The 26038-nt window shown below is 42.0% G+C and overlaps 1 protein-coding gene across 3 annotated transcripts; it reads left to right on the top strand.

The window, feature by feature from the left end:
* Positions 1-454: 454 nt before the first annotated feature.
* LOC139558658 (CDC42 small effector protein 1-like) lies at positions 455-26038 on the top strand. Of its 3 annotated transcripts, XM_071373925.1 has the most exons (6): positions 517-644; positions 14097-14170; positions 14427-14728; positions 20721-20822; positions 23351-23422; positions 23804-26038. In XM_071373925.1, exons 3-5 carry the CDS (start codon positions 14555-14557, stop codon positions 23417-23419), a joined length of 345 nt encoding a protein of 114 aa, XP_071230026.1. In that variant the 5' UTR covers positions 517-644; positions 14097-14170; positions 14427-14554; the 3' UTR covers positions 23420-23422; positions 23804-26038. The 3 variants fall into 3 exon arrangements, with proteins under 3 accessions (XP_071230025.1, XP_071230024.1, XP_071230026.1); XM_071373924.1 differs by lacking the exon at positions 14097-14170 and having other exon boundaries at positions 455-644; XM_071373923.1 differs by lacking the exon at positions 14097-14170 and having other exon boundaries at positions 456-644; positions 20718-20822.

Below are 26038 nucleotides of genomic sequence, written 5' to 3'. Positions count from 1 at the left end.
TTTTATTAACTAATTATTGTGCATAAAACATTTTTGCAATTGTTGTACATAAAAAAATGATATGGGTTGCTATTAAATTATGGCAAAATACAGTCATTTTTGCGAAAATCGACCAATAATGATCAAGGCTATACCGATAATGTAATAATAATAATGTGATGTAATATAATGATAGGCTAATAAAGTTGGACAATTTACTGATAAACGTTGGTCTATGTCATCATCTGATATTATGAAAAGCATAAATAGGCACATCTTGGGTCCATGTTCAGTCCAATACATACGGCGTAGGTTTATTGAAAATCGGAATGGATTGAATAGTAAGAATAGGCCTATACCTGCAATTGCCCTGTAGGTTGCAGTGTTGACCTTATGATGACACGAAGTAATTCATCTAATTTCAAAACGCAAAGTGCGTTTATGTCCATAAGGGGTGCTGTTTGACTTTACCGGCAAAAATAAGCTTTTGAACAAGTATTTTAAAACATCTGAATTTCCTGATTGAACAACTTGGAACCACACCTCAAAAACGGAGAGAAACAGCATACGTGCGGTCGGTGCTATACGTTGGTGTTTGAAAAGGCATCAAACGGATACTTTTGCTGCTGGCTATCCAAATTGTTTGGGCACATTTAAGAACGGAGGTAAGATGGCTCCAAACGTATGCCGCTATTTATAGTTTCCTCTTCATGTTGGCTAGCCTTCTAACTAATTCTGACAATGAAAGTGGGTACGTGGTCATTGTTACATTGTTTCTCTAACTGATTAGGGTTGTAGTTGGCCAAACCCAGAGACAATTTTGTTAATGTTGCCTAGAATCTAGATCTGCCTGTACTTTGACATTTTCAACATTGATTGAATTGATTCATTGTTTTAAAATACCTGATTCTATCAAACTCAAGTCGTTACTATTTGAAGGTTAAATGATGCTTTCCATGGGGAAGGAAGTGTTGGTGAAGTTCATCAGAAACTTCCTCCACTTCCTCTGCCTAACCCAAGATGTACACTTAAAGAGCCTACCGTTTCTCGATAACGTCAAAGGACATAATGTTATTTTCAGAGGCAGACTGGGTCTGGTAGGCAAAACAGCCAAATACTCAATCTCTAAACGTGATTCGATTCTCAATTGTGATACGGTTCTAGAAACATAAAGCCTTTACTTTTTATATCACTTCAAAATAATTTAACAAATTCAAAATATACACTTTCTGTACCCTGTTTAAACTGCCTTTATCACAGTTGCAACTGACAGTATTATTCAGTGACAACACGTTTCTGGCTGCCTTCTTCCATTACGCACACAGGTGTTAGGAGCATGCTAGATAGCTAATTAGCATAGGTGGTCTTCTTTAAAACGCACGGTAACATGGAGATTTAGCTGTGTGGGAACACTAACCCCCAAAAATTTAGACACTACCGGTCAAAAGTTAGAACACCTACTCATTCAAGGGTTTTTATTTTATTTTTACTATTTTCTACATTGTAGAGATTCTTCAAATAGCCACCCTTTGCCTTGATGACAGCTTTGCACACTCTTAGCATTCTCTCAACCAGCTTCATGAGGTAGTCACCTGGTATGTATTTCAATGAACAGGTGTGGCGGCATAAGTTAATTTGTGGAATTTCTTTCCTTCTTAATGTATTAGAGCCAATCAGTTGTGTTGTGACAAGGTAGGGTTGGTATACAGATGATAGCCCTCTATTTGGTAAAAGACCAAGTCCATATTATGGCAAGAACCGCTGAAATAAGCAAAGAGAAATGACAGTCCATCACTACTTTAAGACATGAAGGTCAGTCAATCTGGAAAATTTCAAGAACTTTGTAAGTTTCTTCAAATGCAGTTGTAAAAACCATCAAGCGCTATGATAAAACTGGCTCTCATGAGGACCGCCACAGGACCGGAAGACCCAGAGTTACCTCCGCTGCAGAGGATAAGTTCATTAGAGTTACCAGCCTCAGAAATTGCAGGCCAAATAAATGCTTGACAGAGTTCAAGTAACAGACACATCTCAACATCAACTGTTCATAGGAGACTGTGTGAATCAGGCCTTCATGGTCAAATTGTTGCAAAGAAACCACTACTAAAGGACACCAATAAGAAGAAGAGACTTGCTTGGGCCAAGAAACATGAGCAATGGACAATAGACCGGTGGAAATTTGTCCTTTGGTCTGGAGTCCAAATTGGAGACTTTTGGTTCTGACCTCCGTGTCTTTGTGAGATGTGGTGTGGGTGAACAGATGATCTCTGCATATGTATTTTCCACTGTAAAGTATGGCGAGGAGGTGTTAGTGTCACCAGTAAAGCACCCCCACACCATCTGATTTATTTTGAATTCAAGGCACACTTAACCAACATGGCTACCACAGCATTCTGCAGCGCTACGCCATCCCATCTGGTTTGCGCTTAGTGGGACTATCATTTGTTTTTCAACAAGACAATGACCCAAAACACACCCCCAGGCTGTGTATGGGCTATTTGACCAAGAAGGAGAGCGATGGAGTGCTGCATCAATGACCTGGCCTCCACAATCCCGCAACCTCAAACAAATTAAGATGGTTTGGAGTGAGTTGGACCATGGAGTGAAGGAAAAGCAGCCAACAAGTGCTTAGCATATGTTGGCACTCCTTCAAGACTGTTGGAAAAGCATTCCAGGTGAAGCTGGTTGAGAGAATGCGAAGAGTCTGCAAAGCTGTCATCAAGGCAAATGGTGGCTATTTGAAGAATCTCAAATATAAAATATATTTTGATTTAACACTTTTTGCTTACTACATGACTCCATATGTTATTTAATAGTTTTGATGTCTTCACTATTATTCTACAATGTAGAAAATAAAGAAAAAAACCTTGATGGAGTAGGTGTTCTAAAACTTTTGACCAGTAGTGTATTTTATTATTTGTCGATGATATGAAAGATCCTTTTATGCTTCCAAAACCGTACCACAAATGATGCGTGTTAATGTTCAGACCGAGTGTCAGGGCTCTTAACAAAACTCCCCCATACAGAAGACTCCTTCGTCCAATGACTCTTATGTGTAATGGAACAGAGTAATGATCAAGGGCTAGAGTAATTCAAGCCCACTCTCAGCTTTCATTCAATGTTCTGTTTGTGTATTGTTCACTTACATTAATGTTTTAAACTAGACACTGAGTATTCATTCCTTGAAAAGAAGAGTGCTTGACAAATTGCATAGCCTGTGCATGACTAGACAAAACTTTTTTGGGCAGTCCCAAATTAGCGGTTTAAGACTTAAGGAAGTCAGGCTGGCGACAGTGGCTCAGTCAGTTGAATGCATGGGGTAAAGTAAGCCATTGTGGTCTATTTTCAGGAGGGCATAGTTTTGGGATGAGACTGGAAATGGTCTCATACTCCTTCAGACTATTGCTTCTCCATTATGGGAAAGCCCGTTGGTCAGTGCTGGATTTGGCTCCCCTTCAGTACTCTCTGCTCCAACCTCAATGTTGAGTTCTTCAGCTTGATAATATTGTAGCGAACGGCAGGAAAGCGAACCGGGGTCGCTGCCGTGAAAGACAAATACCCTGCGCATCGCGCCAATAGGGTTAATCCACTTGGTGGGAATTGTAACGTGGCCCATATAGCGAGGATTGCTAGACTGTGGATGATCGTAAAAATCTCTTAATCCATGCATAATCCAGTTTTGTTTACTATTTCTCACATCTCTAGTTTACCTCACTTTACATCACCTCAAATTCCAACAACTGGTTTTGGAGGTTGTCTCTACTGCCGGTCTTTGGTATAATAGAAAACTATAAGTATGTGTAACATATGGTAGCAGTAAAGTATAAAGAGTATATAAACTTTATGCAAGGCCATGAGAATTCTGTCTGTCTTTGGTTTGTTAGGGTTTTCAGTTCATGTCTGAGGTGATCCGAACAGCCAACATGCACAGCTGAGCCTGGCACATGGGGAGTGTACTTTAGCCCTGCTAGTGTGGAACTCTGTGGTGTAACCTATGACCTGTCACACACTGGGTTGATAATTTCAACAAAGATGGCAGGAAATGTCAAACTAGCTGTATTGAGTCATGGAGGTCGAGGATCCCACTGGGACATTAACTGCATTCTTTCCTGTAAATTTTACTTTGTCCTTGTTGCAGATAGGAACGCTTAAAGTTTGAAGTTGCTCCTTTCTTTAGAAGGACACCCTAATGTACACTGTCACATTAGCGACATAAGTAGTGGGGGTGAAGAGAGAACATTTAGCATTTTTCTGTATTATTATAATTGATTTGAAGCTCAATGTTAAATTCAAATCTCCCTACCATCATATCTAAGCCAGTTGAGCAGTAGCAATTTTTTAAATATATATCTACATTTCATGGTGTTTCAGTCTGATTCGCGCCTGTTTGAATGTACTAATCCATTGTGGAGGCTGTGGGGATGGCACAGTCCATCACTCTAAGACGTGCTACTGAAATTGTATATGGTTATATTACACACAATGGTGCAACACTAATAAAAAATATAATTTTATAACAAATGCGCTTTCTCCCAAGTTGAATAGCGGTCGCTGTCCGCAGTTATGAAACATCAGTGCGCTGTTTAATTGGCACCTTTTCCTAGACCATGTTGCTATGTGCATAATAGCGAAGTTACTTAGCATATTGATGTTGAGAACAATGCAGTGGAGGCAGGAGAGGAGAAAACAGCTGTTGCCTTAATTGTTTAAGAAAAGCGAGCAAGAGGAAACCCCAGCTTAATTAGGTCTATAATCAACATTCTAACTGTTAAATGTGCCTGGCTATCTATCTCTACAGAAATAAGACAGCTCCAGCTTGTGTTGCCTTTTTGAGTGTTCAATTAATGTCAGATAAATAATTTCACAAATTCGTCTGTTTTTGATATTTGCTCTGCTGTAATAGACTTTACACTTTTATTTCTCTAGTTAGAACAGCCTCTGGTATTACTTATAATTAATTTACATTTACATTTAAGTCATTTAGCAGACGCTCTTATCCAGAGCGACTTACAAATTGGTGCATTCACCTTATGATATCCAGTGGAACAACCACTTTACAATAGTGCATCTAACTCTTTTAAGGGGGGGGGGTTTAGAAGGATTACTTTATCCTATCCTAGGTATTCCTTAAAGAGGTGGGGTTTCAGGTGTCTCCGGAAGGTGGTGATTGACTCCGCTGACCTGGCGTCGTGAGGGAGTTTGTTCCACCATTGGGGTGCCAGAGCAGCAAACAGTTTTGACTGGGCTGAGCGGGAACTGTACTTCCTCAGAGGTAGGGAGGCGAGCAGGCCAGAGGTGGATGAACGCAGTGCCCTTGTTTGGGTGTAGGGCCTGATCAGAGCCTGAAGGTACGGAGGTGCCGTTCCCCTCACAGCTCCGTAGGCAAGCACCATGGTCTTGTAGCGGATGCGAGCTTCAACTGGAAGCCAGTGGAGAGAGCGGAGGAGCGGGGTGACGTGAGAGAACTTGGGAAAGTTGAACACCAGACGGGCTGCGGCGTTCTGGATGAGTTGTAGGGGTTTAATGGCACAGGCAAGGAGCCCAGCCAACAGCGAGTTGCAGTAATCCAGACGGGAGATGACAAGTGCCTGGATTAGGACCTGCGCCGCTTCCTGCGTGAGGCAGGGTCGTACTCTGCGAATGTTGTAGAGCATGAACCTACAGGAACGGGTCACCGCCTTGATGTTAGTTGAGAACGACAGGGTGTTGTCCAGGATCACGCCAAGGTTCTTAGCACTCTGGGAGGAATTTAGTGTTTACACTGTTCCAAATTGTCAAAATAATTATATTTATTATAATAACCCTCCTTTTTCTTCATCTCTTTTGTATTGTTATTATTATGGTCATTATAATAAGTCATGTCATTATCATTAGTAGGTTTAGTATAGCAGCCTTGTAAAACTACCATCGAGCTGTAGGCCTAAGAGCCATCTTTTGTAGTCTTAATACCGTAACTTACTTAGGCCTATATTTCAATACTTTTATATAGGCTTACTGTAGCGATCCATCATTCATTCGTTCATGTCATCATACAGCATACGAATCATTCGTGATTTGATATGCAATCAAGCATTTTAGTTTTAAAATAAAATAACAGACCCTTGAATAATTATCGTGAACAATATATAAACTGTTCCATGTCGGCAATTGCGTTCACGAATGCATGTAAGTGTTTTTAGTCTTTGCTGTAGTAAAGGCTTTCCCCCCCCAAAACTTTTTAAATACACTTTCTGGTGCGCTTCTAATAAATTTTGTTTACATTGTTCCAAACGATCAGAAAAATGATATTGTGCCAAACAGGTGCTCTTTAGATTACAAATAATATACACGCAGCGCTTGCTCCCTCTTTTTCTTGATCTCCAATATTTTCCACAACCTACTACAGTAACTATGTTGGTCTGTTGTACTTCAAACAATTTGTAGGCAGGTTTCTTAGGATTCAAACAGCCGAATTAATACTCTTCAGCAGGATAATTTACTTTAGTGTCCTGATATTAAAATAATGTATATCTATCATTAGGCAGTAGGCATAGATCTACATATTGTAGTCCTAAATGTGTTTTATTGTAGTGTCACCATCTTTACTGCAAAAATAAGTACAAATACAAACAACTTTAAGATGCATATTTATTTGACAGAGGCAATGAACTGTCCATTGATCAGCACAGCAATTGATAAAACAGGACCATGTTTGCAAAACAAGTGGTTTTGAGCCTAAGTCAATATTACACAGATAAGCTAATGGTTACAGAAATCAGGAATGCAGATAGAGGCGAATAAAACTATGAGTGACTATGTCCAACACACCACCACTTGTTATGTTGCACACCTTTTGACCGTAAATGTATGGGATTATGAAATATTTTTCTCAGTGACATGTATTGCTTAAAGCGGAACCCCTTGACAGCATCCGCTGAAATGGCAGAGCGCGAAATTCAAACATTTTTTTTGAAATATTTAACTTTCATACATTCACAAGTGCAATACACCAAATTAAAGCTTAACTTCTTGTTCATCTAGCCATTGTGTCCGATTTCAAAAAGGCTTTACAGCGAAAGGACACCATATGATTGTTAGGTCAGTGCCTAGTCCCAAAAAAACATACAGCCATTTTCCAGCCAAAGAGAGGAGTCACAAAAAGCAGAAATGGAGATAAAATTAGTCAAACAGCTCTTATTCGCTCCCCCTTCATAGTAGAAGCCTGAAACAAGGTTCTAAAGACTGTTGACATCTAGTGGAAGTCTTCGGAAGTGCAATATAACCCCATTTACACTGTATATTGGATAGGCAAAGACTTGAAAACCTACAAACCTCAGATTTCCCACTTCCTGGTTGGATTTTTCTCAGGTTTTCGCCTGCCATATGAGTTCTGTTATACTCACAGACATCATTCAAACAGTTTTAGAAACTTCAGGGTGTTTTCTATCCAAATCTACTAATAATATGCATATATTAGCTTCTGGGCCTGAGTAGCAGGCAGTTTACTCTGGGCATGCTTTTCATCCAAACGTGAAAATACTGCCCCCTATCCCAAACAAGTAAAATAAATTACCGTTTAAATGGAAAATAACAGGCACGTTGCACATGCATTACTACAAGACAAAACGGCTCACTCAATCAAGCCAGATGGTCTTGTAAGTATAGAAGCAAAGCTTGCTTTCATATAATCAAATAAATAAATAAAACTTAAAAGTAGAGGAAGAATCCAATACTTTATCTTGTATGCAGTACAAATCACATTATTGTGGGAGCACCTCTTAACAGTATGAAGTAGGCTGTTTGAGAAGGTTTGAATCCTAAGCAACTTTCCTACACATTGTTTGAAGTACAATATACCAGCATATCTACTGTCGTAAGTAAAAGCTGTTTGCTGGACAACCTTGGTAGAGCATGGGTGAAGTAGACAATGTAGTGCTCATGTGACTTACCTTTTTTGGCTTCAGACAATACCTACTTATTACTTAATTTTTTGTTTTTAATTATACTGTAAGTGAAACTTTCATGTGTACATTGACCATACTTAACCTTTCATGAGGGGAGTGTCTTACTTTGGAGACCTATTTCAGTAGGCCTACCGGTAACTCATTCTGGGTGGACAGAACACTATGTGAACTGGTATGCACTAATGGTTCTCTCCCCATTCATTTGAAATTGAAACATATTTGCACACTACACAACAGGTGATGTGGACAATGGACACATCAACACTAGACCTCTTTCAGACCTGAAAACATCTAACTTGATTTTGAAGAGACCTATCAGCACCTACTATATCAATTTAGGCCTACCTGCTTTTAATTTAGTGCCAGGCAGGCATCACTACACAGATGCATTTAGATATTTTTTAAAGCAACTGTCCCAAAGACCTCAGCGTTCCAAAGCAAATATAAACACCTGAACCATCTGTCTAATCGTGGATGGCAGTGCACTGGATGGCAGTGCACTGGATTCCATGAAAGAGCCATGTTGTTCAAAAGCCGTTGCTTGAAAACTGACGTAGGACAATTTTTAAAGGTGCCGTTAACCAGTTGAAAAGTTTTAACCAGACCCCATGAAAAGGCCTCACTGTAATTCCTCCGTCAAAGACCACTCCCCTCCTTTTCCACTTCTCTTGACAGTGAGCCACTGACTCACATCCAAGATTTGACCCAGTTGGTAGGTACGTAGCTGGCAGGGGCTATTTCATTTGCAAACGTTTATTTTATAGGGGTGTAGCTATTGAGCATGTCATCTGTTTGTGACCATTAAAGGGGCAATCTGGAGTTGCTACACACACTACCGTTCAAAAGTTTGGAGTCACTTAGAAATGTCCTTGTTTTTGAAAGAAAAGCACTTTTGTCCATTTTTAAAATAACATCAAATTGATCAGAAATACAGTGTAGACACTGTTAATGTTGTGAATGATTATTGTAGCTGGAAACGGAAGATTTTTTTATGGAATATCTACATAGGCGTACGGAGGCCCAGTATCAGCAACCGTCACTCTTGTGTTACAATAGCACATTGGGTTAGCTAATCCAAGTTTATGATTTTAAAAGGCTAATTGATCATTAGAAAACCCTTTTGCAATTGTTAGCACAGCTGAAAACTGCTGTGATGATTAAAGAAGCAATAAAACTGGCCTTTAGACTAGTTGAGTATCTGGAGCATCAGCATTTGGAGGTCCAATTACAGGCTCAAAATGGCCAGAAACAAAACTTTCTTCTGAAACTCGTCAGTCTATTCTTGTTCTGAGAAATGAAGGCTATTCCATGCGAGAAACTGAAGACCTCGTACAACGCTGTGTACTACTCCCTTCACAGAGCAGCGCAAACTGTCTCTAACCAGAATAGAAAGAGTGGTAGGCCCCGGTGCACAACTGAGCAAGAGGACAAGTAAATTAGTATCTAGTTTGAGAAACAGAGGCCTCTTGAGTCCTCAACTGGCAGCTTTGTTAAATAGTACCCGCAAACCACCAGTCTCAACGTCAACGGTGAAGAGGTGACTCCGGGATGCTGTCCTTCTAGTTCCTCTGTCCAGTGTCTGTGTTGTTTTGCCCATCTTCATCTTTTCTTTATATTGGCCAGTCTGAGATATGGCTTTTTCTTTGCAACTCTGCCTAGAAGGCCAGCATCCCAGAGTCGCCTCTTCACTGGGCTGCCATAATCGATATCCACGTCTTCGGCGCCCGGGGAACAGTGGGTTACCTGCCTTGCTCATGGGCAGAACGACAGATTTTTACCTGTGGATATCATGGATGCTCTGTCTATGAAATTTGAGTGTTTACATTACTCCAGCCCCATCCCTCAGCTTTTTACTGAAAAAGTGTCAGGTAGTACGCTTTGTTTCAACTGCAGATTGCCACTTTAAAACAGAGAACCTGCTAACAAGGGTGTAATACTGAGCATTTTAGTCCCAATGTTGTTGTTGCTAATAAGCCTGGTTCACATTGGCAAACAAATTACAAACAAATTAGTGCATGTACTACAAAGCTAAACAGCTAGCTAGTTGTCTGCTGTGGTTAGCCAAAAAGGACTCGTTTTGAAAGTTAGATGATCTTATCCTTTTTGAGGTTTTAAAGTTGTTCTTACACAATGATTTTGAACATTCAAAGCAACTGGTAACCGTCCATGACAGGCATTGGTGTCACCTTAGCTTGCTACATAACTTCTGAATGATAGGAAGCACGAGTACCACCACCAATCAGCCTACACCACTGCGCACACACCTGTTGTTACTACACTGAACACATATAAACGCAACATGTAAAGTGTTGGTCCCATGTTTCATGAGCTGAAAGAAAAGATCCCAGCAATTATTTCTCTTAAGTTGTGCACAAATTTGTTTACATCCCTGTTAGTGAGCATTTCTCATTTTCCAAGATAATCCATCCACCTGACATGTGTGGCATATCAAGTAACTGATTGATTAAATGGCATGATCATTACACAGGTGCACTTTGTGCTGGGGACATTAAAACAACACTCTAAAATGTGCAGTTTTGTCACACAACACAATGCCACAGATGTCTTGAGGGAAGGTGCAATTGGCATGCTGACTGCAGGAATGTTCACCAGAGCTGTTACCAGAGAATGTAATGTTAGTCTCTAAACTGCCTCAATGTCATTTTCAAGAATTTGGCAGTATGTCCATCTGCCCTCACAACCGCAGACCATATGTAACCACGCCAGCCCAGGACCTCCACATCCGGCTTCTTCACCTGCGGGATGGTCTGAGACCAGCCACCTGGACAGCTGAAGAAATACTCCTAAATTTCAGTCTGTAATAAAGTCCTTTTGTGGGGAAAAACAAATTCTGATTGGCTGGGCCTGCCTCCCAAGTGCCACCCTATGCTTTCTCAGGCCCACCCATGGCTGTGCCTCTGCCCAGTCATGTGACATTCATAGATTAGGGCCTAATGAATCTATTTCAATTGACTGATTTCCTCATATGAACTGTAACTCAGTAAAATCATGGAAATTGTTGCATGTTGCCTTTTTTAAATATTTTTGTTCAGTATATGACAACTAGGATAGCCAAGTCGGCAAATGACTGCTGTTTGAACACACACATCCGATTTGGTCACTTGTAACTTGCTGTTTTTATTTAACTGTTTGGACAGTCAGTATTCCAAAACCGATTTGAGCATTGAGGCCTGCAGTTTGAACAAGGCTTTAGATATCGTTGAACGAGTTGAGGTTCGAGGGTCACTACCAGTGTATGAAACCCTACAGTACCGTTGCCAGCTCACATTTAGAGCTGGATCTATTACTTGGTTATCGCATTGTTGGGTTACTCTCTACTAGCCTTGGTGTGAGCTGGTCTTTAGTCAGGGTTCAACATCTTTTTCATCAGTATCTCTTGTCTGTTGTATCGTTTCTCAATGAACTAAATCCCAGCAAGTTATAACAGGATCTCTTTTGAATACAGACTGAGGGTAGCCGTTGATGTTTTTATATACATCTGCTGTTCATTCTGACTATTTGGAAGAGGGGGCTGTAATGAAATGTGTTTAGCCACATTTATCTTACAGGGGGAGTATGTTGGCAGGTCTGAGGAATTTTTAGCCACGTCAGTGTTAGCAGGAAGTAGCATCACTGTCAGCCGACCCATGGGGAAATGAAATGAACAAACCCATACTGAGAATAGCGGTTATGCTAACTGCCTTAGAAAGGTCAAGTTGTTGACTTGTCTGAAAACGTATTTTCTTGAAGGCGATAATTGAATCGATTTCCCCTTTCACGAGAGAAACTGGGTTAGGTGAGAACTTTGAAAATGGGATTCATGATGCATCACATGCTACTGTAGCTATATTGTGGTGTTTGTCATGTCACGCTTAGTGTCATTTAATAAGGTTAAGTCTCACAGTGCTTTTGTCATCCTTCTTATTTTGGCTTTTCTGCCTGTTCAGCACAGATAACAGGGAAGCCTCGGCTGCACTGAGGATCATGTTAATGTAGACTGACACGGAGTCCAGTGAGTGAGGGCAGGAGGATTCCATCATGTGTTTTGTACAGAGTTGACTTTGAAATCCACTAAGGTAATACACTCTCAGACAACCTCAGTTTTCACTGTACTTTGTGAGTTCTCACTCTGTCAATACAAAGACACACTTGCGTTCGTAGAAGGTCGGCCGCTGGATGGTTTTGGCACAAAGAAGCATTGTCTCAAGGGATCCTGGCAGGGTTAAGAACTTTTTTAAACTGTCAACCATTTGTACATTTTGTATGGTCTGAAAAACCACCTTGGCCATTTTTAATGATAAGACGACAAGACGTTGGGTAGAGGGAAATAATCCCTTCTGGGGACCCAGAAGGATTCTTCCCAGTTCCCACATGGTTGCCAGTGGTAGTTGAACAAATAAACGGCTGCGGACTTAGAAGACATGTACAATTTGGCACCATCTTATCAAGGTCTCTCCAGCACTTTAACAGATGAGTCTCCAGAAGTACAGTACTGTAATTCAACAGAACTGGACTGGCACTCTTCTGAAGAGGTTAGGCTGCTCTTCGGGGGAAACCTCAAATTAGAACGAGATGGCCCCAGATCTCTGGAGAGCCGGTTTATTTATACAAGATGATGAGCATGCCGTCAGAGACCAGATGAGCCCAAAGCGGGAGTTTCCGTTAATCCTTACCTCACGGGACAAGTATTTCAACTGCACTGAGTTTGTCACCCCCTCTTCTGTGCTGTGAATCATGGGAGGCTTGGTCATGAGGTTACTCTCCTTTAAATAGTGTGCCACAGGAGATATTCTGAGCCCCAGTTCTGTCCTACAGACAGTTCACAGTTCAAGCCCTCCTTCCGAGTACGGTGTTCTCACAATGCTGTGTGTGTGTGTCCTCACTATAATCACTTTAAGTGCACCTGCTCCGGGGGAAAACGGTAAGCGGTCAACGCAGAGAGAGGCAAAGTCTGGGTCGAACTTGTCTGAACCCCACAGAGCAAGGATGGCTCAACTAGTGTCTACTCTACAGACGCCTGTGTCCTGTTTGACTGGTGCCTGCCTGAAGGGCCTTGGTGATATAATGATGGGCCAGTGTTTTTGGCACTGCCTGCCTTGGCATCCATCCACGCCCCTTATATCATCATAAGTGTGTGTGCAGACTTCCACCTCATCCCAAGGGGCCATGGGGGTTGAGAACTTCTCCACATCCACTGACACCCATCTTCTACAACCATGATGCTTTTACTGTACACCAGGATACTAGCTTTCTGACTGCCCTGATGACTGTTAACCAAATAGACTTTTTAGTAAGTGAACTATACAGTGAGCGGCCAGTTGACTCGAAGTGGTGTCAGGCTAGTAGCTTACCTGTTAAAACCACGGTGGTGCCCATATGCCAGCTATGTGCTTGTGCTATCAAGCAACCCTCACTGTGTGTGGTGCTTTAGTTTTAATCTTACTCTGCCCCACCCAAATGTTTTCCAGAACAATGTGCTAATTTTAATGTCTGAAGGGGGTTATTTCTACAGTATTTTTGTATCGGGTTTGAGAGAGTATAGGCGTGTGTGTGTGTGTGTGTGTGTGAGAGCAGGACACTCCACCACACACATTCCTTAACAGTTTCCTCCCTGTCTCACACAGCCTCTGGGCATGATAAAACAGAGCTGGAAGAGAGCCATGTCATTATGAAAAGTGTAATCAAACGATCGGCAGCGGGCCCAAAGGAAACTCAAGTCCAAACCCAGTGGTGGAAAACAACCTGTAGAAGCAGAATCGTCAGAGCAGGCGGTAACCAAGTCACCACTACTCTCAAAAAAAGCTGCCGCTCTAATTTGGCTTAACGGATCATCAGTGACAATCTTAAACACAGCAATAAACGACAACACTAAGTAGTATAAACCAACTTTGAAGTGTAATGGTCTTGGCAGAACTTTCTTTCACACTGCAGAGGGAATATAAATGGCTTCAGAGATGGCCCTCCGGTGTGTTGTTTTGGCTTTTTCATGGGACGAGACAGGAACAACCTAGAGGCGAATGGCGGATGCTTAGGTTCTTACAAGGGCAATTGGTCCTTACTGTTTGCAGATGTCTTCCACCCATGGAATGTCTTTCCCATGTCTAATGTGCTTGTCACTTGTTTGTGAAGCTATATGTTAGACATGTTATGCCTGTTTGTGTTCCCTTCGGTTAGAACCTGGAACAGAAGTTGCCCCCCCTGTGTTCTGTGGTCAGACTACACACTTGAATCTTTATCCTGTCGTCCAGGTCTGTGATTCAATGTGTCATCAGCACAATTCATCCCTTTGAACGTACTCACAAAGAATTGCATTATTTTAAAATGGTGCAAGCAAAACACTGTTCAAGACAAGATGCTGGTTTGGGCAGAATCAAGTAAAATGTATACCGGTACGGCGCTACCTTAGTAGATTTTCAGTGGTATGTTGCATCAAAATAAAATGAACTAGTAGGACTATATTCACATTACATTGGCTATTATTTTAATAAACTTCCGTCTCAACAGATTAAACCCAACGGACTTTAATCTGACTGGATACCCGGAGAAGGATTAAGACACCGGGAGGCTTGAGAGAATCAGGACCTGATATTTGCAGGTGCTGGGTTTAGGGCTTGACCAACTTTGGCTATCTGATGCAAGGGATCTGGATGCACCAGGACTATCCCAAGATTGAGGGTCACAGGGGCTACCTGTCTTCACCAGCCTGCAAGGCGGCGACAGAGAGCAGGGCGCTGAACCGGCGGAGCCCAGGAATGAGCGAGTTCTGGCACAAGATGGGCTGCTGCGTGGTGGCCAAACCCCCACCGGTGAGTCTGGGCCAGCTGCCTCTTATTTACTCATGTAGAGTTATATAAAACGTTCTCTATGTCAGGTTTCACAAAATTCCCCATCTAATAGTTGTATTAGACTAGAATAGAGACTAGTAATAGACTATGGACTATACTCCACAAGCATGCTCTATATTAGACTCTGACCACTTCTATTCAACCCTCTCATGCCACAATATGTTTCAGAGGTTGTGGAGGTCCCTGGCAAGTCTTGCAAGTATAGTACCCAAAGGCAAGGTTTGGGCATCCCAGGCAGCCAAGCAAGCTTACTCTGACCACACTAGAACTTGAAAATAAATATTTTTGGAGTCCTAAATGCATGCTTAGAACAGCCTAAAGTGAACCACTGCCCGAAAGACCTCTTTACCCATTTGGTTTTACGCCAAGATGTTATGGGGGACCCTTTTTTTAAATGCATCAAAGTCCAATAAATCTGTTGGCAAAGGCTGATGTATTTATGGTGTTTTTCAGACTCCATCTGCAATCACTTACCGGCTGATGTCTTTAAACGGGCGACGTTTTATAGCTTGCAGTTCAGTGGCATCCACATGAGCGATATCTTGAAAGAGTGCCATCTTTGATTTATTGCACACTCACTATACTTAGGGTGAATTACAGCCATTAAAATTCACTGACCATCTGACCCATAGCACATGTTCAACAAAGAGACGTTGCCTGTGCTATACAGTGCATTTGGAAAGTATTCAGACCCCTTGACTTTTTCCATATTTTCTTACATTACAGCCTTATTCTAAAATTGATTAAATAGTTCCCCCCTCAATCTATACACAATACCCAATAATGAAAAAGCAAATGTATATTAAAAAAAAGATTAAGTTTACATTTAAGTATTCAGATTCTTTACTCAGTACTTTGTTGAAGCAACTTTGGCAGCGACTACAGCCTCGGGTTTTCTCGAACACCTGTATTTGGGGAGTTTCTCTCCCTTTCACCTGTATTTGGGGAGTCGCTGCACAGCTATTTTCAGGTCTCTCCGGAGATGTTCAAGTCCGGGCTCTGGCTGGGCCACTCAAGGACAATCAGAGACTTGTCCCGAAGCCACTCCTGTGTTGTCTTAGCTGTATGCTTAGGGTTGTTGTACTGTTGGAAGGTGAACCTTCGCCCCAGTCTGAGGTCCAGAGCGCTCTTCATCAAGGAACCCTCTTTCCCTTGATCTTGACTAGTCTCCCAGTCCCCCCGCTGAAAAACATCCCCACATCATGATTCTGCCACCACCATGCTTCACCGTAGAGATGGTGCCAGGTTTCCTCCAGACGTGACGCTCCGCATTCAGGCCAAAAAGTTCAATCTTGGTTTCATCAGACCAGGAATTCTTGTTTCTCATGGTCAGAGTCCTTTAGGTGCGTTTTGCAAACTCCAAGCGGCTGTCATGTGCCTTTTACTGAGGAGTAGCTTCTGTCTGGCCACTCTAGGTTCTTGGTCACCTCCCTGATCAAGGCCCTTCTCCCCCGATTGCTCAGTTTGGCCGGGTGGCCAGCTCTAAGAGGATTCTTGGTGGTTCCAAACTTCTTCCATTTAAGAATGATGGAGGCTGCTATATTCTTGGGGACCTTCAATGCTGCAGACATGTTTTGGTACCCTTCCCCAGATCTGTGCCTCGACACAATCCTGTCTCAGAGCTCTACGGACAATTCCTTTGACCTCATGGCTTGGTTTTTGCTCTGACATCAACTGTCAACTATGGGACCTTTTTTATAGACAGGTGTGTGCCTTTCCAAATCATGTCCAATCAGTTGAATTTACCACAGGTGGACTCTGATCAAGGATGATCAATGAAAACAGGATGCACCTGAGCTCAATTTCGAGTCTCATAGTAAAGAGTTTGAATACTTATGTAAATAAGGTATTTCTGTTTTTTTGTTTTTGCCAACATTTCGAAAACCTGTTTCGCATCGTCATTATGGGGAATTGTGTGTAGGTTGATGAGGATTTGTTTTTTTAAATGTAATCCATTTTAGAACAAGACTAATGTAACAAAATGTGGAACAAGTCAAGGGGTCTGAATACTTTCCGAATGCACTGTATCTATTGACCATGCGTAGTTCTGTGGCCATCAGTAATGTAGGCATCATATGGGGACGCCCTGTATAGATAAGCATGTCCTTACTATCTTACATTCTTGTCTGATGTGGAGACTCTAACAATTGTATTGATCTGTCCAGGGAAGTATAATGCCTGGACCTATAGTAGCTTGATGTTGTTTCAAAGCAAAACATTTGATGGCATACTAGCGAGCATTATAGGGGTGAATAGAGGTCCCATTGATGGTAGAACTTCCCTTTTGCTCTCCAGAAGCGACCGCTGACCCTTGAACTCCTCAGGGCGGTACCCTTCCTGACCCCTCACTCTTTCCTGGCCCAGGTTTATGCAGGGAGAGTTGCGTAATGGCGGGTTGTGTCCGTCCGTTCCCACTCACCAACAATGAAAGCCGGCGGCTCAGGAGAGAGGATGCGGTCTGGGCCTCTGTCCCATGGGAGGGCATTTTCCCTCTCTCCTTCCTCTTTTATTTTTAGGGCCTGTGTTTGTTCTATTGTGGGGGGAGGACAATACAGAGACATCGCTTTCAATAAACACAGGCAAGGATTTAAATGTAACTGTCTCGAAAGGGTAGGGGCTTGTGTGGCGTGTCAATTTTGGAAGAAGACTGTATTGAGACCCTTTTTTACTGATGTTCTCATGAGATGTTGGGGTATGCCTAACTTCCTATATTTAAGTCATGTAATTGCTACCCACTTTTCTAGGCATAGCCTATGCCAAAGGGTTACTGACACCAAATGGTTGCTATACACAACATATACTGAAGGCATCCCCTAAAATAACTTGCTAAGTGACTTTCTCTTTTGCAGCACACAGCTGACCAATTAGCTAGACTTTCCATCAATCAGCCACGGGATGGCATTCCTCCCAATTAAGCGACATTATTGTCCAGGGATTATTTCTGCGTTTGGTATGACTCATGGCCTGCATGGCTGCAACTTCAGTGGATGCCAACCAGCTGGGTATTTGCTTAGGTTAGGTATGCCTTTTTAATGTTGCCGTATTGATACTCAGAAGTCGATATACACAGATGTTCCTACTTGATTAACAATGTCAAAAGTGTAAAGATGTACCTTATGCGGCCTTGATTTGGTCACATATGTTCATTGATTTCAATTCCTGGCATCTTACATTTCTGGGTGTTCACTGACTCAATTTGGTAGCAAAATATGCTTGCTAAAATGGTCATAAGGCTGTCTTTATGAGTCTGTGGGAATTACCTGATTTTCCTCAGCAATGACGATGTAGCAACAAGAATGGGTGGGTAAAATGCCTGATTCATTGGCTATGTATGCATGCGCCAACAGATCCTCAGAATTCAAGATGACGTCAAGAAGAAAAGTCACCGACGTGCCACGCACACAGTGGTCTACCTTGTTTTACATCGCTAGCTCATAGAATACTGGGTTTAACCTTTGGTCAGCAGCATGTTTCTTTTGATGTAAACATCTGTCAAAGTTGCTTATGTAACACTTAAAATAGCCAAAGGTTGCTGGTCAATGGATATGGCATCTGCCAGTCTGCATCAGGAGACGATAAACTAATAATATAGTGGAAAATGTAAAAAGCCTTTATTTTTTATGAAGATTTATTTAATATATTATTCTTGTTATACATAATCACATTTTTTTTGTAATAAAAAAAAAAAAGCTTTTTAATATTCCCACTAGTCTGAGGCTTTTTCGACATGGTTTACTATCCAGCATAAACTTCTGTTTGTTCTATAGTATTTCATCCCATGATCAAAAACCACCTCATGGTATACATATATAACCAAATAAGCGTTCCTCTACTGCAGGGGTGTCAAAGTCAAATGGACGGAGGGCCAAATAAAAAATTTAGCTACAAGCCGAGGGCCGGACTGTTCGAATGTTCATTGAACATTTTTTAAATGACGCATATAGTCTAGTGAACCTAATTGAACCTACTGAAAACCTAACAAATATATTCCAATATGATCAGATAAATAAAGCAATATTTTCTTATGGCTCTGTCAGTAATCTTTAATTTTCAACAGACACAAAAGACAAATTTCCTTTATATAAAAATCCCCATAACATGAACATTAAATGAAAGAAACCGGTATTCAAGGCACCATCAGTAGCCTATATTTTCTATTTTAGCAAAAGTGGGCTAAATTTACTTCAAAGAAAAAAACAATAATAGCAATTTTCTATCATCCACTCAACTGAAATATTTTTAAAATATAATTGGATTGAAATACAATAAAATAAAGTGCAAAAATCTATTAATCAAAAACAACACTTTGTTTAAGGAGAAGTAACATGCAGTGAAAACAAATATTAAACTTTAACTTTTAAACTTGAACTGAGTAAAAACTCTAAATATGTGATTGCACAGTAATGTTCACTTGTTTGAGGTTGAGGGTGATACTTGGTGGTGTCCCATCTTTTCCACAAGTTCATCAATGTTCGGGGTAAGGCTCTGAGCTGAGGAAATCCTCAGAATTGAGTGGAGGTGTTCAGCAGTAAGTCGACTTCTGTGTGATGTTTTGTTCAGGTTCATCAAAGAAAACAGTTGTTCACACAGGTATGTGCTGCCAAACATAGACAACGTTTGAGCAGCCTGGATGCGCAGCTGGGGCATTGTGTCGGGGAGGAAACGGGCGAACTCCGCAGCACCCACTGCCGCATATTTTGCCCTCAGTGCATCATTGCATTGGAGGTCAATCAACTCCATTTGGAGGTTTGGTGGTGAGCTTTCCACGTCAACAGCAAATGGGTTACCGAGCAGTTCCAACCTGCTTTTTTGTGCTTCAAAGTCAGCAAATCGGCGTCGAAAGTCAGCGGCAAGCATACCTATTTTATCAGCCAACTGTGCGCTCGGGAACGCACTGGTAGAGAGCTTCTCTTTCATGGTCTGGCAGCTGGGAAAGTGGCTCAAATTTTCTTTCCGCATCTGCGTCTCCCACAGAGTCAGTTTGGTTTTAAATGCCTTCACTGTACTGTACATATCAGAGATGACATGATCCCGACCCTGCAGCTGCAAGTTCATTGCATTCAGATGACTCGTAATGTCACACAGAAAAGCCATTTCACACAGAAACATTTCGTCTCGGAGTTGTGTTGTGTCTTTCCCTTTGCTGTCCAAGAACAGACAAATCTCCTCACGAAGCTCGAAACATCTTTGAAGCACCTTTCCCTGGCTTAGCCATCGCACCTCTGTGTGATAAGGCAAATCACCATGCTCCGTTTCTAACTCCGTCAGAAATGCCTTGAACTGGCGGTGATTCAAACCTTTGGCTCTGATAAAGTTAACTGTGCGCGTGATGATGCTCATTACATGCTCCATTTTCAAGGCTTTACCGCACAACGCTTCCTGGTGTATGATACAATGATAAGCTGTCAGCTCACCTGTCGCGTTTTCCTCTTGCATCTTTTCCCGTATCTTCGCCACCAGTCCGCTCCTGTGTCCACACATCGCAGGTGCTCCGTCGGTTGTCAAACCCACGAGTTTTTCCCAAGGCAGCTCCATCTCATTTACACAGCAGCCTACTGCTCGGTGCGTCACCGTTGCATTGTGGGAAATGTAGTATTGGTGCGTGTAAAAGATCTGCGGGCTGCCGGCTTGCTGCGGTCTGCGGGCCGGTTCTAATAATAAATCAAGATCATCCCAGGGGCCGTAAAAAACCTTCTCGCGGGCCGGATGTGGCCCGCGGGCCTTGACTCTGACATATATGCTCTACTGTGTCTCTAATAGTACAAGCTGCTTATTTGGAGACAGAAAAATGGTAGATCATTGTTCGGTTAAGTGCATGTTTGTTGTAATTTCAGAGCATCTTCTGAATGAAAATTACATTTTGGTTGCACAGCCACTGTCCTATGCAGGTGTCTAGCCATATTTTAGTTACTATAGGTCACTGGTCACTGACCTCCTGCATTTGTTTCAGAAGAAGAGGAGGAGGAAGATTGACCGCAGCATGATCGGAGAGCCCACAAACTTTATGCACCTCACACACATTGGCTCTGGGGAGATGGCAGAAGGTTTGCCGCCGGTATGTATAAGGTTTTGGCTACTTTAATGAAAATCATCCTTTTACACATTTCGTAATCATTGTTTAGAAGAATGATGCGTCAATCAGTGATCATGACCGATCAATCTCTTAACAATTGCCGTTGGGCTGCCCATAGTGAATACTTCTGTTATTTGTTCTTTGCTTTACACTTAAATTACATGTCAAATTAGTTTAATTTGCACCACACCTGAACTGTTATTTCAACACTTGGATCAAGTCTTGTCTGCAGCAAAATTGTATCATCGAGGATATTGCGTAAAACATATCATTGCAGCATGGTACAATCCAGGTAACCGGTATCGTCCAGAGGTTTTCTTTGGACAAAAATGAATACAAAAACACTAATGAAGCTTTGATACATGAACTGCTACACTAGTCCCACCCCCATTCGTTGGCTAATAGACATTCAAATCAAATTGTATTTGTCACATACACATGGTTAGCAGATGTTAATGCGAGTGTAGCGAAATGCTTGTGCTTCTAGTTCCGACAATGCAGTAATAACCAACGAGTAATCTAACCTAACAATTCCACAACTACTACCTTATACACACAAGTGTAAAGGGATAAAGAATATGTACATAAAGATATATGAATGAGTGATGGTACAGAACGGCATAGGCAAGATGCAGTAGATGGTATCGAGTACAGTATATACATATGAGATGAGTAATGTAGGGTATGTAAAAATAAAAGTGGCATAATTTAAAGTGGCTTTACATAAAGATGGCAAGATGCAGTAGATGATATAGAGTACAGTATATACATTATATTAAGTGGCTAGTGATATATTTTTGATCAATTTCCATTATTAAAGTGAGCTGGAGTTGAGTTAGTATGTTGGCAGCAGCTACTCAATGTTAGTGGTGGCTGTTTAACAGTCTGAGGGCCTTGAGGTAGAAGCTGTTTTTCAGTCTCTCGGTCCCTGCTTTGATGCACCTGTACTGACCTCGCCTTCTGGAGGATAGCGGGGTGAACAGGCAGTGGCTCGTGTGGTTGTTGTTATTGATCCAGTGTCACATGCTATGTTGACACACAATGTTTACACATTTTACATGGTAGTCCTAAGCAACAATCATGCCACTGGCAGTAGTTCGGGTGGTTGTTGTCCTTGATGATCTTTATGGCCTTCCTGTAACATCGGGTTGTGTAGGTGTCCTGGAGGGCAGGTAGTTTGCCCCCAGTGATGCGTTGTGCAGACCTCACTACCCTCTGGAGAGCCTTACGGTTGTGGGCGGAGCAGTTGCTGTACCAGGCGGTGGTACAGCCCGACAGGATGCTCTCGATTGTGCATCTGTAGAGGTTTGTGAGTGCTTTTGGTGACAAGCCAAATTTCTTCAGCCTCCTGAGGTTGAATAAGGATTGATTGAATATGTCCGTAAACACACCATCCAGCTGGTCTGCGCATGCTCAGTAAACTGGCCCATCGCCAGCCAGCCACCTGCAGCCCACTTTTGAACAAGGCTCAGCCTGTGCAAGAGGCGGAAGTGTTCCTACCACCATGCCATGATGTTCCCTAGGTTCTATTGCTCAGTCCCTCCTCACTCCCTGGGAGGGATTCCAGAGGGCACACAGAGAAGGGATAGTGACAGGGGACACAGCTGGAAGGCCTTGGCTGCTAAATGAAAGGCCCACTCTGTGTCCCGTGACACTGGTAAATGATTCCCCCAATCGTCTAGCACACGAACCCGAAACGAGCTACTTCCTGTGCCTGGATGAAATGGAACTCTGACATCCCGCTGAAAATCAAGTCAACTCACTAGTGACCAAGTCTTGTTTGCTTAGCATTGACGACCTTTAAACGCATAAATGAGCTTTTAATGCCGAATGAGAGACGTGTATATGTTTTGTGTTTGCACTAAGCCGGCGGCTCCATTGCAAACAATGACAAAACCCAGATAATGATAGAAGGCCCTTTTTAATTGGAGTCAATGCACTGGAACAGTGCAAACAGGCGTGGTAGACAAACACTGCTGCCTTTTGTTTAGCTGGGCTAAAGTCCGTTTGGGTATATACCTTTTTCCCCCTGCTGCCTATATCTTATTGTGCAGAATGATTCCATAACGCCATTACGAAACATCTGTGTAATCTTGACACTGCCTCACCTTCTGTGCCGTCAGTGTTCCCACTACAGGTTTGTTTTAAGTTCTAATGTTTTAGTTTGTATTCACACATGCACACCTCTAGTTTATCCATCAACTATTTACTTCCGCTAGGAATTGTGGGGCTACAGTGTGTTCCCATTCGGGATATGAAATATCAACATATCACATCGTTGTGAGTGAGCAAAGGGCACTTACTTAGCAACCAGTGTTGTCACGGTATCATGCAGGTGCTGTCAACCAACTCTTTAATAGCACTTTTGTGACACGACTGACTACATGTCATATAATACCAGAAAGCAGGTCAGATTGTCAATATCCCCGATTCTTGCTGGCTGATACTCCACTGTAGTTTACATAATTCTACCAGGGAGTGATGTTTGTGACTTTTTGTCCCCTCTGCAGTCAGGGTCAGTCCAGGAACAGATGAGGTCCAAAGGACCCAGCACCAATGGCAGAAGCAGCCTCTTATAGCCAGTAAGTACAATCTGTATACTCCAGTACACACACTTGTGCACACACACTCACTCTGGATAATACTTAGGGGTTAAATAAATATGATGAAATTCTGGGGAAAGTTTGGAAAGTCCAGCTGAAAGTGTTTTGTTTATTTTAGATGGGGGGGAATTGTTTGTCAAGCAATGTGAATGGATGGCTTTCACTATCTTTTGTACTTCCCCAAAAGTTGATAATGAACTTATCCTAAGTTGTAGGAAAACGTTTTTTAAACACTTAAGTACATACTCTGTGGATTTAAGATTTTTTTTTTTTTTGGTATCTGATATTATTCAACAAGGTTAGACTTTTTATTCATAAACTGCTGCTGTCCAATGACATGAGGTTTTGTTGCGGTTTCAGACATATGGACCAATCCAGAGACTCGATGTGAGTTCCTCATTTCCCCCTTCCTCGGACCCAGCCTCAAGCCAACCTGCATGGACCAACTCTGCATATTGCACTTAGGCCCACAATGACCACCGCAAATGGCAGAATAAAAAAACAAAGATCTAAAACAATGACTTTATTTCCCAGAATCCTTTTCAGCCCCCATCACCAGTTTCAAATGGGACATGACTCCTGCCATGAAGAGGGGAAAGTACCCTGGATTCTCACTCAGCACTGGGGACTGGACGGGATTATTTGTGGGCTTTTAGGTTGCTTTGATAAAACATAGGAGGTATCAGCTACAGGCGGATACGGATTTTCCCATTTTTGTCTCGGTCTCAAGCAAGGGAACATTCCGAACATTTCATAATTCTCGAACAAGACCGTCTCACAAGTGTGATACTGATCTTGCAATAACGCAAACAAACAGGTCTTCTTTATTCTTGACTCGGAAGTGGTGCGTTTGCCCTTTTAAAGTGTTGTGCCTTTAAAGATTATAATGCCTTATAAGTAGTGCATGGTGGAAATTGAGCCCATCTGTTTCCTGACAAGCACGCATTTTTCATATGTATTGCTAAAGTGCAGTGGCCAAATTTTATATTTTTGGTTTTGGAAGTGAAGTTTCTCAATTGACAAGCAGGATGTGGCATCTACCTTGGCTCCACCCACTACTTGTCTGTAGTAGTTTGAGATCCAATCCTAGCAGCACTGTAGACATCCAGGGGTGGGAGTGGTCACTTGTAGGCCTACAGTGCTAATGTTTTGGCACTTTGCATGTTTCACGTGAACAGTTCTTAGACATCATCTCACACATTCCACCATTAGTCACTGTCTTTCTTACAAACACGCCAAGTTTCTCAGACAACCCCTCGTGTACATACTTCTACCTTAAGTGTTATTGCCAAAGTTATGCCTTTATATATTAGGTGCTTTTTTACTACCATGCATGATTTAAAACCAGCCAATCTGAACACTGGATAGCACTGGCAGGTAGCCTAGCCGTTAGGGAGTTGTGGCACTAACCGAAAGGTTGCTGGTTTGAATACCCGAGCCGACAAGGGGGGAAAATCTATCGATATTCCCTTGAGCAAGGCACTTAACCCAAATTTGTTCCAGGGATGCTGTACTACTATGGCTGACCCTGTAAAAACAACACATTTCTCTGCACCTATCCGGTATGTGACATAAATAAATGTTATGTTTTTCATTACCTTCTGTAGTGTCCCATAGACTCGCTCTCTTGGTGTTTAAAGAAAATGTGTGTGGTGTGCACAATTCCACACTGAATGCTTTTAGAATTGACCCATCCCGAATTCTACTTTTTATTAGGGGGGGGGGGGGGGGTAGTAGTCTTGTTGAGCAGTCCACTTCTAAGCATTTGCAAGCTGAACGTAAGATGCAGTAACTAATCTCGATCTCAATTGGCGTTATCTAAAAACTCTCAGCCAGTTGGACTGTCAGTTCAGCAGGGTTATGTCAACCACCTCAAATTGATCAAAAACCATGGCAACTTGGCTTTGGGTCTCCTGTTGCACAGTGTTAGTCTTTTAGAATTGGCCCCTGTCATTCTAAGCTGAGACATGCTCATTAGCTTTTTAGCTATTCTGAAAGGTGACCTTATGGGCTTTCTGTTTCAATGACAATCTACAATTCAGGTTAGAGGAAATGGCAGAGCCTATAATACTGCAGAGAGAAAGTGATGGCTGATTTTTGTTATACGATAAATAGAAAAATAACAGGTCACAAGTTGTCTTGCCTCATGACCGCTAAATGGACCAACTGTTGTCATTCTATTTAGATGCCTACTACAGTTCAAACGCTTGCAGTATGAGTGAGTTTGCATAGAAATTAGTGTAAGTATTTGTTTTTAATGTTTTACGACTGCCCTCATTTTTATCAGCTTTGGAGCCAGATTTTTAAGTTCTTTGTTCACGTTTTGTTTCATATGCTTAAGATTTCTAATCTCAGACAGTAGAGATTCCAGGATGCAATGTACACACTTTTCAGTCTCTCTGTTAATGTTGCAGTGTTTTCCTGGGTCTCCCTCTTTGCTCCGTTTTTAATTGGTCATGTGTTACACAGTCCTCCTATGAGGACGTTGGTGTACAGATGTGTGAAAGGAGAGTAAGTGTTTCGCAAACCTTTGAGTGTTTTTTTTCTCTGCTTCTGGCCTTTTTTCCCTCCTGAAAATACAGTCAATATTTTATG

This window comes from Salvelinus alpinus, chromosome 29 (assembly GCF_045679555.1).
Source record: "Salvelinus alpinus chromosome 29, SLU_Salpinus.1, whole genome shotgun sequence".
Classification (NCBI taxonomy): Eukaryota; Metazoa; Chordata; class Actinopteri; order Salmoniformes; family Salmonidae; genus Salvelinus; species Salvelinus alpinus.
This window is presented reverse-complemented; position numbering and strand designations above follow the sequence as displayed.

What these genes read in the sequence shown, in the direction of transcription:
- LOC139558658 (XM_071373923.1), top strand. Translation starts at nt 14,555, where the DNA reads ATGCAAGGGATCTGGATGCACCAGGACTATCCCAAGATTGAGGGTCAC. An exon ending in TGGTGGCCAAACCCCCACCG is followed by an intron (nt 14,729 to 20,717) that starts GTGAGTCTGGGC and finishes CATTTGTTTCAG; the next exon opens with AAGAAGAGGAGGAGGAAGAT. An exon ending in TGGCAGAAGGTTTGCCGCCG is followed by an intron (nt 20,823 to 23,350) that starts GTATGTATAAGG and finishes TCCCCTCTGCAG; the next exon opens with TCAGGGTCAGTCCAGGAACA.